General features: G+C 45.7%; 1 protein-coding gene across 6 annotated transcripts in view; it reads right to left on the reverse strand.

Annotated features, from left to right (window-relative positions):
- The window catches only part of SOBP (sine oculis binding protein homolog), a 150,221-nt gene that overhangs the window by 96,587 nt on the left and 37,731 nt on the right, over positions 1–15,903 (reverse strand). For 3 of the 6 annotated variants that reach the window (XR_012124682.1, XM_073220836.1, XM_073220835.1), the window contains exon 4: positions 13,898–14,049. The exons of the other annotated variants lie outside the window; for them this stretch is intronic. Coding sequence is in view for 2 of the 3 variants with exons in the window: in XM_073220836.1 (XP_073076937.1) it covers positions 13,898–14,049 (152 nt within the window). In the remaining variant the exon portion in view is untranslated. The remainder of the gene's footprint in view (positions 1–13,897; positions 14,050–15,903) is intronic. 6 annotated transcript variants of the gene reach the window in all.

Genomic DNA, 15,903 nt, shown 5'->3' on the forward strand with positions numbered 1-15,903 from the left:
AAATTATGGGCCAGGGATGTGAGTCCACCTCCTCTCTCTTCCCTTCACCTGAAATAGTCTAAATCACCCCTTCCCTGGAGCGTGCCTCCGTGGCTGTGCGGTGTGATACGAAGGGGGAAATGTTTTCCCAGCCCAGAAACTCATCAACTTGAACCCTGAAGCATGACATCTGAATACCTTACTGCGAGAGCGGGAGCAGCTCACAACGGCTGCACACGATCATTAGCAACCTGCTTGCATTTCCAGGGCTGCCTCTGTGGATTAACATGTGCATCATGTATTAAACCATCTGCCGTGGAGTCTGACCCAGGCTTTCTCCATGGTGACCAACCGCAAAGGTTATCCCAAGTGTCAAGAGGTAGGTGCACTGCAAGCACATTTATCTTTACCAATTCTTTTGTTCTCTTAATGGTTCTTCTGTCAGGAACAGTCCACCGTTCAGGTTTGTGGATCCCATGTTTGGATAGCCTGGAGTCCGATGAAAATATGTTTAATCCTTTATGTCAACTCTTTCAAAGCTCAACATTGGCCTTTTTTATAAAAATCAGGTTAAAGAAGAATGAACTACATGCTTCCTGCGAAGAAGAAATGAAGTTTAATTGTCAGCCTATCATTTGAAATATTTTTGTCTGAATTGTCTTTAAGGCAGACATGTTAAAGCTATTTTTTAAAATCTATGCAAGGAACACATTTGCACCCCCTTCACACTGGACCAAGTTCCCCTCTCTGGGGATGCTGAGAAGCTGCCCACATCGGGGAGTATGAGGATTGTGACTTTTTGTTCCCACGTGCTAGCTGAGTACTCCGTGAACGCGGCTGCGTCTGCTGCCAGGCTGCCCCATGAGACTCCCTTGTGCACAGAGCAGCGGCTCGGTGGAGGGAGGAGTGGAGGTGATCCTCCACGGTTGTGCAGATGAAAGCAACTTAGAAAGAGTGGCAACCCTGCCCCGCCATTCTGTCATCAGTATATTAAGTGACACCACTGCTAGTGGGGACCCGTAGGAGGGTACGCTGCCAACCTATCTGTGCTCTGAGGAATATCACCCACTCCTCACCCAGGTTCTTCACCCAAGGCAAGGTTTTATCCCTTATTGCCTTCTGTTATTTACTTTCCTCAAGGGTCCCTTCAGAGGGCCTCAGCCAAGCTCTAAGTGAATTACTTGCATTTTTGAAAATCCAAATAACTTACCTTACTTTTTGCAAGGCTATATTTGGTCATTTTCATTTAGGTTTATACTGAATGCTAACTCGAGACACAACACTGTTTTTCCTCAGAGGAGGCTTCTCACATGGCGACCCGGTGAACTTTGCCCTATTCTGTGATTCTTCTGACTGAGTTTTCTCAAAAGCAGGGTACTAGAAGCTCAGAAATCTAAAATCCGGACTCTGTGTGAGCGTCCCTGTGTGCCCGTCGTGCCCAGGGACACGCATAAACCCTGCGGGGCAGCCTGGGAGAGGCTGCGGGGCCTCCCACCAGTGATTCTCGGTTTTCAGGGGTCCTTCCAATTTCAGGGCCACTAGCAGCAACTGCGTACTTTACGTCCTTCATAGGCTGTAGACCTTCTGATGTATGACACTTAAGCTTCTCAGATTTGCTCCAACTGATTTCCCATGGAGATTCAAATCCCTATTGAAATTACATCAAATCCCTAAAAAAATTGCTCTGTGTCAAAAATACAGGACAGGGAAGCCGACCCAACTCCCCACACAGTGCATCCTTCTGTCACCCACTTTCACATCTCCTGAGCGCGCAGCCCCTGATACGCGGTATGTAAGCACCTCGTGCGTCCTCCCCTCTGGTTTGCGTTTTGAATGGTATTCTGTTTACCACCTCCATTTCCCACTGTCTGTAACATGTCTTCTGAGTTTCCTGAGACATATTTTTCGCTTTTCTGAAGGATGCCTTTTTAGTACTAATAAAACTTTCATACTTGTCTGCTTAATCACACCAGCTTTACTGTCCCCTTTTTAGTTTTTTTGTTTTTGGCTGAGAGGTATGTGAACCATCTGTGCCTCTAAAACGGTTTGCTTAAATAGCCTCCAGGCAGATTTTATGGTTTTTAAGTTTTTTACTTTAACCTTCAGCCTGCTGTTAGCCATTTTCATCAGTCTTAAAATCAGCCTCTTTGGGAAACGACCCTCACTGTATGTGGTCTTCAGAAGCCACTGGAACCAGAGGGGGGGTGCCTCTGCATCTGAGGCAGGTGCGGGCAGGGGGGGTCTTGATAACGGTCGTCTCCTCTATCTGGCATCCCAGAGAGCCACGCAGACACCTTCACATGTAGAATGTCCATGTCCGGTGAAGACCCAGGGAGATACAATCTGGATTACTTACCCGCCTATTTATTTATCACTACGTTTCTGTGCAGTCGTTATCGTGATCCGAGGGACTGAGGGAGATGCCAAGCTGGAACAAAGAACACAAAGGAAGGCGGAGGACTCCCCGCTTCCAGCCGCACCCTGCGACACGAGAGGTGTCCTCTGCATCGGGCCGGCAGGCTTGCTGCTCTGTTCCCGGTCCATCACGGTTGTCCGGTCTGGGGACCGGAGTGCCAGCGAGCATCCCTCCGGCCCGGGATTTCTCATCACCCTCACTGCCTGTCTGCCCTGGCATTAATGTTCACCCCACTCTGTCATTCTCCCTCTTCACAGCGAAACCCCATCCCTTCTCACACCCAGAGGGAGTCGGGCAGAGGGAGGGGTGTCTGCCTTTCGGTCGCTCTTCCGTCAAAGGTGACTTTACCCCACATAGCTTCCAATCTTCCAACCATGTTTGTCACACAGTCGTTACCTGTCTTCCTCTCTCAAATCCGTGCATTTGGACCCCATCTTTTCTCTGTAGTCATTGTGTTTTCCTGAGACGTTTGACAATTTGAAACCCTTAGGCTCTTCTAAGGTAATAATAATTCTTATTATTGTTACTTATTTTTAAATGCTCCTGCCTTCAGAAGTTACACGCTGTCAATATACTCCCTAACATGAATTCCTAATACGGTGCTAACTCTGTAGTCCATGACGTTGAGCCAGTAGGCATGCGATGAATCCTACAAGGGTTGGCAGAACGGATGAAGGAATGAATGAATACATGAATTAAATGGGACTACTGTTCCCGGCAGTATTTGTTCGTTAATCGTTTTCTTGTTCATAGGTAAACTTCCATTCCTTCACAGAGAACTTCAAATTAGCAGAGGTAGCAAATCAAAATGCTGCTGTGGCCTCAGCCCAAGAGGCTCTTCCTTCCCTGCGCCCCTACCGAACACCTGTCCACCTTTCAGATTTCAGTTCACACACTCTCCTCAGGGAAGCTCCCAGACCTGCTCTCCGGTCGGATCTGCCTGTTAGAGGCTCCCGCAGCTGTGCCGTGCTATCGCGGCCCTTGCAACCGTAGCTATTTCACATTTCTGCTATTTTTTTCAATAAATGTCTGTCTCTCGCTGGACTTTAAGCCTCATGATTGCAGGAGCCAGGTTTTTGTTCTTCACTGTAACTCCCATGACTAGCATGGTGCCTGGCACATAGTAGCTGTGCAACAACCATTTGTTGAATAAATAAGTACATTAATTAATAACTGTGGACATTGCAGCCTCCATGGTCTCTGCTCCTTAGTCCACCTGAACTTGATGCATTCAGCCTGAGACTAAATCACGACTGATTTGAACACTGCCCTTTCCCTTCTGTAGAGCAGACAGTTTTCAGCTTCCATGTGTGGGTGAGCAGGCTAACTCTGCGTGGGTAACAGCAGCCTCATCCCATCACCATCCAGTCCCAGGCATCCAATATGGTGCTTGGCCAACGTCTCCCAGGCCGCGCACGCTGGCGGAACCACACACCGGGCTAACTGCGTTCCAGCCGCACCTCTGTGCCTCTCCACAAACAAGCATGTCTAAGAGCTAACCACAAACCCTCGTCTTATGTCTGCAATCTCGTGTCCTATACAGCCCAAAAGGAATAGAAAAATGTCAGCACTTCGGTGCTGGAACTAAAGCCAGCATTCTAATAATCAGGTTTTCAAAGCAGCTAGGCCTGGATAGAAGAAGTAATTCATCTAAGTGCCCTGTGATAAATGTCAATCACATTTTTATCTTTCAGTCCACACTTGGATTCCAGATTCCTTTCTCTACATGACAAGAGCAGAAGGGCATGGAACATTCATGTGTGAAGAATCCAGCCTCGTGAGATCACCTCTCCTCTCCTGCGGGCATCTGCCGGCACCTACCATCAGCCATCACTCTGATTCCTGCCCTCCCTTAACAGTTCCCAGGGTTTATTCTGGTAGCTGCATGGCTTCGCACCTTCCTGTGGCCTTCAGAAGCAAGACCGCAACTCCAAAGGCAAAGGGAAACCCTGACTGGCTCGAGCTAACGGAACGTCTGTTGCCCTGGTCTTAGAGCCCAGCTCAGGCTCAGCATGTGTCTAAGCGTTGACAATGAGTGTGAGCTTCAAGACCCTCGCTTGGGAAGCCAGGACACAGGTGCTCCGCCTTCTGCTGAATGGGAACAAGGACACACGTAGCCCTGATCTCTGGGGGGCTTGCCTTGGGGTGTGGCTATACCCCACTCCATGCAGAAGAATACAGACATGGTAAGATCCCTGACCTCAGGACCGACCTGCCTGAAGCACACCGTGACTTAGGACATTACAGTTCCAGTAGGTAAAAGATGCCTTTTGTTGTCTAAACCTGTCTGAGTTGGATCTTCTGCTACTTGCATTAAATATCCTGAATCATTCTAAAAGTAATGACCAAATTAAGTTTACTCTTAGAGTGAAATAAGCCTCAGCATAATTCCTTTATGCAAAGATGGTCCCTTCAAAGTCACCATCTCCTATTCATCACACTATTTCTAGGGGTAGGGCTTCAGAAGGCCCCTGGACGCTGCAGGTCCCCCAGCCCAAGGCTTGGCCTCTGTGCAGAGCTTGCCTTCTGAGACCTTAAGCTTCCGGAGGTCAGGGGCAAGCCCTGTCCACTCTACAGCAGGGAACACCAACAGTGCAGTTCTCCACTTCATTTCCTCCCACACGTTCAAAAAAAAAAAAACCTAAATTGGTTCAACACATGTTTGCTACTGGAAAATGTTTCATAACTACTAGTGAATAATTCAGTGGCTACGATATTTTTAGTTTTCTGTTGCCAGACACACCCAACTTTGATGGAAATATTGTTGGCTTTCTCACTCTCCAAATCCCCCTCTCATGCAGGATCTTACAGGTACCACTTGCTTACCAGAGGTCAAACCAGCTACGAATATCAGGTCTGAGCACAGACCCTGCCCCACAACTCCCGGAGCAGCCGTCACGCTCCAACCGGAATGCAAGTGCTGTTCTGGCCCCTAACCACCTTGACCGTTCAGCTCTGGACAGTCCGACCTTCCTGCTGTTCAAAAATGCCAAGCCTGCAGTAACAGGTCCTTCCCTCCCTTAGGGCCTCGCTTTTCCCGTGTTCCCCTCCACTCCAAACCCTCTGTGACAAGGTCTTCTCATGACTATTTCCATCCCTTCGTTTTGTCCCAACCCATGTGTCACTTCCAAAAAGGTAACTTCCGTGACGGCCAGATACAGAGCAGCGCCCCACCTCACTAGCCGTCCCCTCGCCCTGCCTTTTTTCATGGCATCCATCACTCCCCGACACCGTGTTCCATAAACACCCGTTTTTACTTGTGTATTATCTGTCTTCCTCAGAGAATACAAGTCTCTTTACAGAAGGGACTTTTCTCTTGTTCACTAATGTATCCCCCAAACCTAACAGTGTCTAGCACATGTAAAAAGATATATAGGGGCTTAAAATATCTTTTTATGTTATTCTTTTAAGAATGAACAGACGAATAAATAACAAAGTTGGTTTTCTTTTTTAATCTTGGCTAAAAACACAAAAACAGTGCAGAGGCACGTGTCTTCTGTTGAACAGATCCTCCTGGTCTTTAACTACTTGCTCAGCTTTACCTCACCTACACCTGGGTCTCTTTATTCCTAAATCCTTGGACCCCAACAACTTAAATTGCTCCAAATTATGAAACATAATCCTACAGACGATCACAGGAAGTATTAGGCCTTCAAAGACTTTTCTTAGACCAAAGAGTTGGATGTACAGTCATAGTACTATAGATGAATAGAAGTCATAAAACCATATTTAAATTAATATGAAACCATTCCATTGAAATAGATTACAAGACAACATACCATTTGCTGGATCCATATAGAAATCACCACTCATCATACTTCAGAATTCCTGTTACCCACTGAACTCACACCCTTCCTGGGGGAGGATCCCGCCCTCTTAATGCTGATCAGCTAATCAAGAAAGTAAAACACTATGAAAGCTCAAGTCAGTGTGACAAGAATCAGATGCAAAAATCTTTGATTTATGTCATGAATTCTATGATCTCTGTGGAAAAAAAAATCATTTTGAAATCAAGGCAGTTGTTTTTCCACAATCAAAAGAGGTTAAATATTTTTAAATACATTCTGATGTATTTATGAAAGCCTTATCCAAAGCTCTCGTAAATCAGTGTAATGTTTCCAAAGCACATTTGGAAGTAAAAAATTCATATCTACTAACTATATTCCCCCCATTAGAGGATGAAGTAACCAGAAACTACATTAATGTCTGAATTAATAATAGGAGGGGTTAACCCTTAGCCATAGCAAACCAATGAGAAATATCTCACCATGGAAGGATTAATCGGGGCTCTCCCAGCCCCACAACTGGACATTTTGAGGACTTGACCATGAATGGATTTTATTTCCCTACCTACTTTTCCTCATGAGGATGCCTTACAAAGACACTACATGTTAGAATAAATATAATTCTTGAGCTTAATTCTGGTTGCTTTAAAGAAATGTCATTTAAGTTATCTTCCATAGCTTTAAAAAAAAAAAACTGTCCTCACAGAAGAATTTCTGGGCCAAATTCAGCTCAAACATTCAGAAAATATCAGTGTGGACATGGTGAGCCTCGGAGCCCGGATCTGACAGACCTTCCGTCAGCAGCGAGTCCATGACACCAATTCTGGGAGGTCATGACTACTGGGCCTTGGCTTCCACGCCAGCCGCTGATCATCTCTATCTTTGCAAAGACTACAGGAGTTTCGTTTCACTAGAGTGCTCACTGAACTGCGGCGGAGCTCAGGCCTCTTTCATGGATTCATTAAACCACCGATCTGCCTCCCGGTGCCCACAGTCGCATCCAGCCCTGGTCACAGCCTGTGTTTCCAGAGAACGCAGCACACTGACATCTGCAATGTCCAAAGGCGGTCTGTCAGGAGACGTTAGGTTGAGCGTATGCGCGGTCACACTAAGACTAGACTGCAAGACGGCGCATTTCCCCTCCTCACTCTCATCTGCAGAGGCAGAAATCAAGTGGCCATCTGCAGCAAGGCTTTCTCTATTCCATCCCAATCTGTGATGATATGAACAAAGAGCAAAGAGCCCCCAAAACAAAGAAGTGCACACGGCTTGCCCGGTTCACACTTGGGCTTATACATACAAAAGTATCCAGAGGTACCGAGATGAGGGGGAAATAAAAATGACTACGGTGTGACTAGATGGGTGTCCTGCACACGGCTGAGTGTACTGGGTTTCGTGCCGGGACGCTGCAGGGACCTTCTGGACTGGGGCTACCACACTAACACATCTCAAGGCAAGGCGTCTGGATTAACAGAGCATAGCTACAATCCTAGGAAAGTGCACAACCATTCTCTCTTGGATTCTCTGGACAGTGCACTGAGAACCCTTAGAAACCTCTCCCTCCTCTGGTCTTTACTAATAAGGTCTCGTGACCCTCCTTTTCAAGTCAGGCACAAAGAGTACTGGATGTAGTTTATGGTGGGAGAGGCACATGGGAAAGATCCACTAGATAATTCTTTAAAAGCTCATTCTTCAGACAACCCTGAACCCTGTTAACACCAAGGTGAGAAAGTGGGCAATGCCAACAACTGCATAGACAAGCAGAACACATGTGCCAAATACCTGGACCCCTTCCCGATCATTCATTTCAGCGAACTGCCTGCTGCCCGGAGAGACAGCGGGACAATGGACTCAAAGCACGCACATTCATCACTCTGCAGCCACGGTCCCCAGGACATGAGGCAGCTGATGCGATCTGACACTGTGGTTAATGTTAAAAGGAAGCGTGCCTTTGGGATGGATTGCATAATTACCAGCAGTTCATGAGAAAAACTTGAATTAAGTGTGAAGCATTAGCTATCACCAGGATGGCCAGAGACTGACTGTGTCTGAAAATTAACATTCACGCATGTATGTCAATAGCTCTCTGTATCGATCTCCAGGTGACCGGATTCGGATCTATGAAAAACTCACCCCCTTTTCCTTCTGCTCATCGAAAAGGAATGTTAAATAAAGATTGGGGCTTGAAGCTATTTGGAGTTTTAATCATCTCTTCATATTGAATCTAAAATATCTAATACTATTCAGAAGCTGACATCCATTCTGGGTAATAGGTTAGAATTACTTCTCTGTTTCCCCCACAACCTCCCAAAATGTACCCCATTAAAAACAAGAAAGGGCTGTTATTCCTCCCTTCCATTTGCCCTGTTGTGTTTGCATTCCGGGTACCCACAGATGGGTGTTTCTCAAACAGGGTTCAAGGGTGCTGGCTGACACGAAGATCACATGCCTCGGGCATCGTGTCCCACCAGGCCCGCAGAAGCGCAGCCCCGGAGCCCTTTCTCTCTTTCTTCAGGAGCCTCGGCATCATCACTTCAGCCTGACCTACGTCTTACTTCACTGGCCAGAGCTCTCCTGCTCCGACCCCACCCCAGATGCGCTTCAGAGGGCTCGCATTGCCCCCCGCTGTGGCTGCTTTTCCCACAGGCTCTCACCAACACCCCACTCCATGTCTCAAAATACCAGAGAACAAGAAAACAGCTGGATTTCTTGTTCCTTCCCAGAGCTTCCTGAGCACCGTGACAGGGAAACTGCCGTGGGCCTGCAGCTCACAGCCCCTCAGGTGGAGGCCGCTGGACACGCAGGCAGCGGGCAGCCTTGCAGCGGTTCCAGCAGATACTGCAGGGCCAGGCTGTCACCCTGCGGGCCCGGGTGTGGGCAGACAGTCCCCAAAGGCCCACTGGTGTCCCCTCCAAACAAGGCGACGCCGCGGGAAGAACTCTAGTGCTCCCTGGGTGCACTTACTGGTCAGTCAAGAATATTTGCGACTAACTAGCAAAAAGCAAGTCCATGACCCGAGCTTCAGGCGGCCGGCACACACTAATTACAAATAATTTCTTAATGTCCTTCCCCAAACCTTCCTTCACGAATGACAGACACTAGCAAATTAAATCATGCAGGTGTTTAAAAGGAAAAAAGTAGACAGGTTTATCATTAGGTTAACAGGGCATTTGTTGCATGTTTCTTCTGTGCTACTAGTTTCTACAATTAAGTCCGAAACCAAGACGCTTTCCCAGGATATAGTCAAGTTTAATAAAAAGACCAATACAATAATCCCCCTTATCTGTGGTTCCAGTTACCCACAGCCGACCATGGTTGTGACCGATCCTTCTCCTAATGGGTGGTCAGAAGGGCAGCAGTAGCTCAACACACCTACTTCATTCCCCTCTTCATTCACCATCCATCCCATCATGTGGGCATTTTATCATCCACGTCATCACAAGAAGGGTGAGGACAGTACGTAAGCTATTTTGAGAGGGGGACACCACATTCACGTAACTTTCACTACAGTGTATTGTTACAATTGTTCTATTTTATTAATTATTGTTGTTAATCTCTTACTGTGCCTAATTTATAAGTTGAACTTTATCATAGGTATGGATGTAGGTAGGAAAAAATAATAATAATGCTAATTAGCAATGGTCTTCTTCCAAGGAAATAGTTTGCAAGTAAAAGAAATGATTATATAAGAGTTCCCTTGTTGAACATTTGCTATGATTGTTAGGAAATCTTAATGACATCATTTGCAAATGTTGTTCTGTCTATATAACTTTTGTATTTTTAAGGCATCCTTATATTTATCTCTTATTCACAGAGCTTTCTTCCCGCTACGTTCTTCCCACTCTGTTGGGGAACATCAACATTATGATACTGAAAAAGTATTTCTATCACTTGTTGTTTCAAATTATGGAAAAACTGAAAAAAGGAAGCGAAACTTTGGTGCTCTTCAGAATTTGTGTCTATTACTCAAGTATCAATAACACAAATCCATAAAGAACACTATACATTTGAGATCTGAACAGGGAAAGAAAACAAGCATCTTTTATGTTGCCTGCATTGGCCATTTATCCCGAGTTATGATTTGCCCATTGATTTGTGGGTATTAATTCAGACAACAGGATATTTCCCATGCAGAAGGGAAAGGATCAGAAAAGGAGAATTGGAAATGATTATTATTTGTGGTCTGGTTTGCTACTCCTTTTTTTAAAGGGATAATGGTTATAAAGCATTACTCCCTTAGAAAAGAATATTTTAAGGTGTCTGTCATTGTGCAAGTAAAATTTGTATATATTAGACTCAACACTCCGGCATCTCTTGCAGAACCGCTGAGGAGTCTCTACAGCTTTGTGTCTCTTAGGCCAATCACTAGGCTAGACATGTTCTCAAGTCTTCCTCAGCTTGTGGCCCCCAAAGGGGGCTGCAAAGAGTGAGCTTTAGCCCCTGAGAAGTCTCTAGGGCATCAAGTAATGAGACTGACACTTGGTTGTTCAGCCAATGCCCGCAGGCCACAAAAGTATGCTTCTTACCCACTGTTTCAAAAACTTCGGAGCCAGCAATGGAGTCTGTTGGGGATAAGGATTCTACAAAATAAAATTGTGAATTAACACTCTACGCCCCTTAGAGCCAGCATGCTGAAATGTGTAAGCCAGTAGCTGGTTCCTTTGATGAATACAGCTGTGACTCAGAGCCCTCTCCCAGCACAGGAGTTTTGCAGAAAGCCTACATACTCGCTGCAATCCAAACAACTCTTCAAGTACAATTCTCAATTTTCAGTTCAGTTTTAAACTGTAACCAATATACAGTTAACTGGGCTTCACTCCATCCCACCTTACTTCAGGATGCAGGGTCCGTGAGAGATGACGTGGCACTCGTAACATGTCCCACAGACACGGGGCTCCAGGAGAAAGGAGGGCTCGAGAAGCAACTGAAATGTAAAACCCCAGTTTTCCGGGGGCCTTCATCTTGATAGTTGGGCTATTTCTGTTCTAGTTTTGAGCAGCAAATGGGTCCCTGTCTCTTTACCCAAGCATTTGCAGAGGATGAATCCTGCTCCTAATTAGCTACCTTTTCTAGCAGGATTTTTCTTTGTAAAATTGTGCATGCAATCTGGGTTCAACTTAGAGACTATTTTTGGATCCCAGGCCGCTATCCACCAGGAAGCAGATTGTCATTATAAAGCATAATGTACAGCATCGCTAACTTTCCGTGTTTTTAAAAATCTACATTATACCCAAGGCAAATTTCTGTTCTGCACACACATTATTCACTCTGCTTTCCAGCCCCTTCTCAATATTTAGAAGTGTAGAATTTAGCCAGAAAATCTTTTATATAGGAATGGGAGGAATTCTGCCCTTCCCTTAAGTTTGAGAAAGTCTACGATTTTAACAATGAGGACTAAAGACTTTGTTAAATGATACCAGAGAGGGAGCTATTTGCTATTGTCGGTGGGGAACACCCTGGGGCTTATTACAGCAGTTCTTAGAAATGGCAGGATGGAGGCTGGTATCTAACACAATCCATTAGGAAACTCAAGCCCTAAACGAAATGACCACAGAATCCTATCAGTTAACAGAAACGCAGCAGCTGTACATGTTTATTGTAATACAATAGGATACTGTTGCAGAGATAACGCTCTTAAAATTAAAAAATAAAAAAGAATCCAGCAAGCGATGTGACCAGTTTATTTCTCTGCTTGAAAAATGAGGAGGCATGGTGTGGCGGAGCCTTGGAATATGCAGGAATACATAAATAAGCCTGAAGCTGGCAGAGAAGCCAGGTACTGCGTGCACACTAACGGGCCGCTGGGATCAGCCGTCAAGGTCACTGGCTAAACCTCAAGTCACTACGACTCCCAGGTTTTGGGGGATGTTCAAAGACCTGCCCCGCGAATTCCTTCCAGGCAGTGAACGGGTCCTCCTCCCACTTCTGACTTTACCGACTATACGAATGGCAAATACTAATTCTCATCTTGGCCCCCCAGTTATCCATTTTTCAAACTGTATGCTGCGGAAAGTTAAATTCAGTTTGACCTTAAACTTTATAATGATTTAATATTACATATTATTTATAATGATGTAAATTTATATATGTGGTGTTACTTTATATACGTGGCATATATTTTACCATATATAGGGTACACTGGGCCGTTTCAAAGGCTTACTAAAGTAAACTCACTTTGCAAAGTATAACACGTATCACCAGCATTGTGACAAATTCTTGCTTGATTTTTATTCACTACCGGCAGTCTATCAAGGTTCAGACCCTAATCCTTCAGAATCATAGAAAGACAAAAACCCCTGTTTCCTAGTCATCTTCTGGGATGGAATGCAAAGTATTTTGTTGTGGTAAGTAGGGCTTTGAAGATGAAAGCCATGGGTCCACTTCTATGACTCCTACCTCAGTGCTCAGCATTCAAAACGGGAGCCCCTGGGGCTCAGAGATCATCTTAATCCCCCTAGAGTCAAACAAAAATGCATCTCCCATGCATCGCTCTAACCACCCTCCTGGGAAGCTCCCCCCGGGAGAAAGGTTGCTCAGCTGTGGACTGTCCCCGAGAATTCCAAGTGATTTCCTTGCTTGCCTCCCTGTTTCCATGAAGACTGTGGGCGGGTTTCTTAGACACTGCCACTAAAATTCCACCCCGCGGACCCCTGCAGCCTAATGCTTTCGGCCTTATGTTTTTTGGCAGAATTACGTGACCCAAGTTTGCAGGAGATAATTTGCTGCAAAGGTGCAGTTGCGACGCGCTGAGCCCAAGATGAGCATTTCAGGATCGAAGACATCAGACTTAGAAAATAATAACAATTGTTTGCTTCAAGAAGAGACAGATTTTGATCTTGTACTATGGAAATGGAAATGCTTAGCAAGATGTGGACAATTTTGTGAATTAAGGAGGCTTTACAGATCAATGGAAAATTACCATGAACTAGCCACTTGCTTCGGTAATTGGTGGCAAAATGCTTCAGCGGTTCTTTAAAGATTAAGAAATTAGCTGTGTGGGTATGTGTGTGTTTGCCTGTAAAAACATCGTGTTTGCCATTTCTCATCAACAGTGGCTAACACTTTTCTAAAAGGACACTTCCAGATCTGAGATGTCTTTAAAAAAAAAAAAATGCAGCAAAACAGAACTGTAACTACGGCTGTTCCGTGTTCCAACACAGACGGTTGGCTCTGTGAGCAACGCTGGTTCGTGCGCTCATTATTTCACCTCTTCCCAATGCCAATTAACTTTACTACAAGGTGTCAAGAGAGACTTGACATTTTTCTCAATTAGAATGTGTGGGTCAGAATATGGAAAGAGCCAGAGCAATGTTCCCCTGAGGAACAGGTGTTAAACTGAGTGGACTAAAGCTTTCTGGCCATGCTTCTGCAACTAGCTTCTCAGCCTTTATAAGAAATCTCTTCCACTTATTTTTCATGGACTCTAGTCTATGCATTCTTCGGCTGGACAGACCCTGCCAGTTAGGATACCAGCTGCGGTCGCCATGTCCTCACCAGATTCATTCACCCTCTCAGAATTCGAACACCAAGACAAAGAGAAACTGAGGAGCAGGTCCCAGGGTAGAAGGGGATCCCTGACACCAGAGGTTCAGTGTGACAGCAGAGGACAGAACAGAGAGGATGAGGGGGAGGGTGCACAGGGCTCTGGGCTAGAGGCTAGGGGGGCGCATGCGCACGTGGCCTGGCCCTCGGGCCACCCCTCTCTACACGCTCTTACCTTGTTTCTCTTGAAGTAGGCTCGCCGGCAGGCCGCAAAGCACTTCTCGCTGCAGAAGCTTTTCACCTCACTTCCCATACTCAGGGAATAGCGCTTGATCCCCACTTTCTGGCACCAGGCGCACATTATTTGTACATTTGACACATCATCTTCTATAATAAAAGTATAAGAAAAATGTTCATATCAGAAGCAAACATCCCTTCAAACCTAGACACACCCTGAACCCAACAGCTACCTGAGGTCTGATGTTGATTTCTGCCCCTCGGCCCTTTCCAACCTGGTGGACGGTGCCAGCTCCTCACAGTGGGAAGACTTGGCACTTTTTTCTTTTTTTCCTTCTTTCTGTTTTATTTGGTGGTGGGGGGGTGGGGGGCGGGCAGCTCTTAAATTTCCAAAGAACATCATTTATTTATAAACCAGGCCATGACTGTAGAGCCATGAGGGCTCCTAGGACTTCTTAGCCTGGTGAAAATGCTCATTCGGCCTGGTTAAGCCGGGCTCAGCATTAATGAAGCTTGTAAAATGACCCCTTTCTTCAGTTACTGTGGAAAGCCTGTAAGATCTTCACTGGTGGGACGCCCAGTGCTAAGCTACTAATGGAATAGGCCTTGAAAGTCTTACTGGCCTTGAAAGGCCCAGGCCCCACACTGGCATGTTCCCTACACGGTTACATGATACGGGGTGTTGACTATAATGATCCTCAAGTGACATGGCCAGTCAAAAAAGGAAAGATGTGCGTGGCCAGATTCTGCTGATGGAATGGCCTGGCTCACTCGGCAGCCTCCTACGATCAGCTTTCCCACGCAGTTTCCTTCTCCTCCATGTGAAGGATGGTGGCCCCTTGAAGGAGGGATGGTGATGGGGTGTCGGCCCCGAGACCTGAGGTCACCTGGCTGCCCAGACCATTCTCAGCCGAGCCGGGAGGGCCCGCAGCTCCCACGAGGCCTGTCACCCATGCCCCAGGGATGTTCAGAATGATGTTAGGTAACATGCAAATATTTTCAATATTTAAAATACTGTATTTCTTTTCCTTTGTAAGAGAAGAAAACAAATTTAACAAACTTAAAATGCCCCAAAGACTAATGGCTAAGCAAGGCCTGGTCCATGAGTTGTTGACATAGTCATGGTTCATAGGGTCTGTCATGCAGTCATTCATTTTAACTATTTAACTAGCGCAAGAAGCCCATGATATCACGAATACTGCAGCTTAAAACAAAGAAAACCTTTTAAAGTGAGTTAGTGAATAAAATTCACTGAGTACCTTGTACTGCTGGTGGTAAAAGTCATGACAAAAATGTGAGAGTGACATGCCAATGGCTAGTCTGGGAAACACGGGTCCATTTGCAGGAGAGTAAAAAGAGACTTTAAATAGGGGTCTACGAAATACTTCCTTGCGGCCTCCGAGGTGTTTTTGCCGCTTCCCGAGTTTCATCGGCCCTCCCAGTTGACAGTGCGGGTGCGTGACAGATTGCCACAATTAGCCACATCTCTTCTTCCTTTATGGATTTTTTTTTTCTTTTGTACTAACCCAGGCTCATGCTGCAGACATGAATGGTAATCACAAAATCCCCAACAAGCTCAGGCATAGTGTGGTCTGATTTCTGAATAAAATGCCCCAAAGACTAATGGCTAAGCAAGGCCTGGTCCATGAGTTGTGGACATAGTCATGGTTCATAGGGTCTGTCATGCAATCATTCCATTTCCAGGGAAAAGATTCGGTGCGAGGCACAGCGACCATCAGCCTGCAAAATCAGAAGCGGACCGATCTGTAGAGCGGGGATATGGCATCTCTCCCCCTGAGGAGCGTCGCTCAGGGATATGCACAGCATTTTATGTACCTTAATGGAGTAGATATTGTCATTTTAACGACCATTTTTATTTCACAAATTGCATATTGTGATTTATTGTTAATTATCAAAGGAGACCATGTAAAACTGACCTTGGATATGAAACAAACATTTCTGATAACATAACCTTCTTTAAATGGAGTCATAACATGAATTCAA

The sequence above is a fragment of the Manis javanica genome, chromosome 13 (genome assembly GCF_040802235.1).
Source record: "Manis javanica isolate MJ-LG chromosome 13, MJ_LKY, whole genome shotgun sequence".
NCBI lineage: Eukaryota > Metazoa > Chordata > Mammalia > Pholidota > Manidae > Manis > Manis javanica.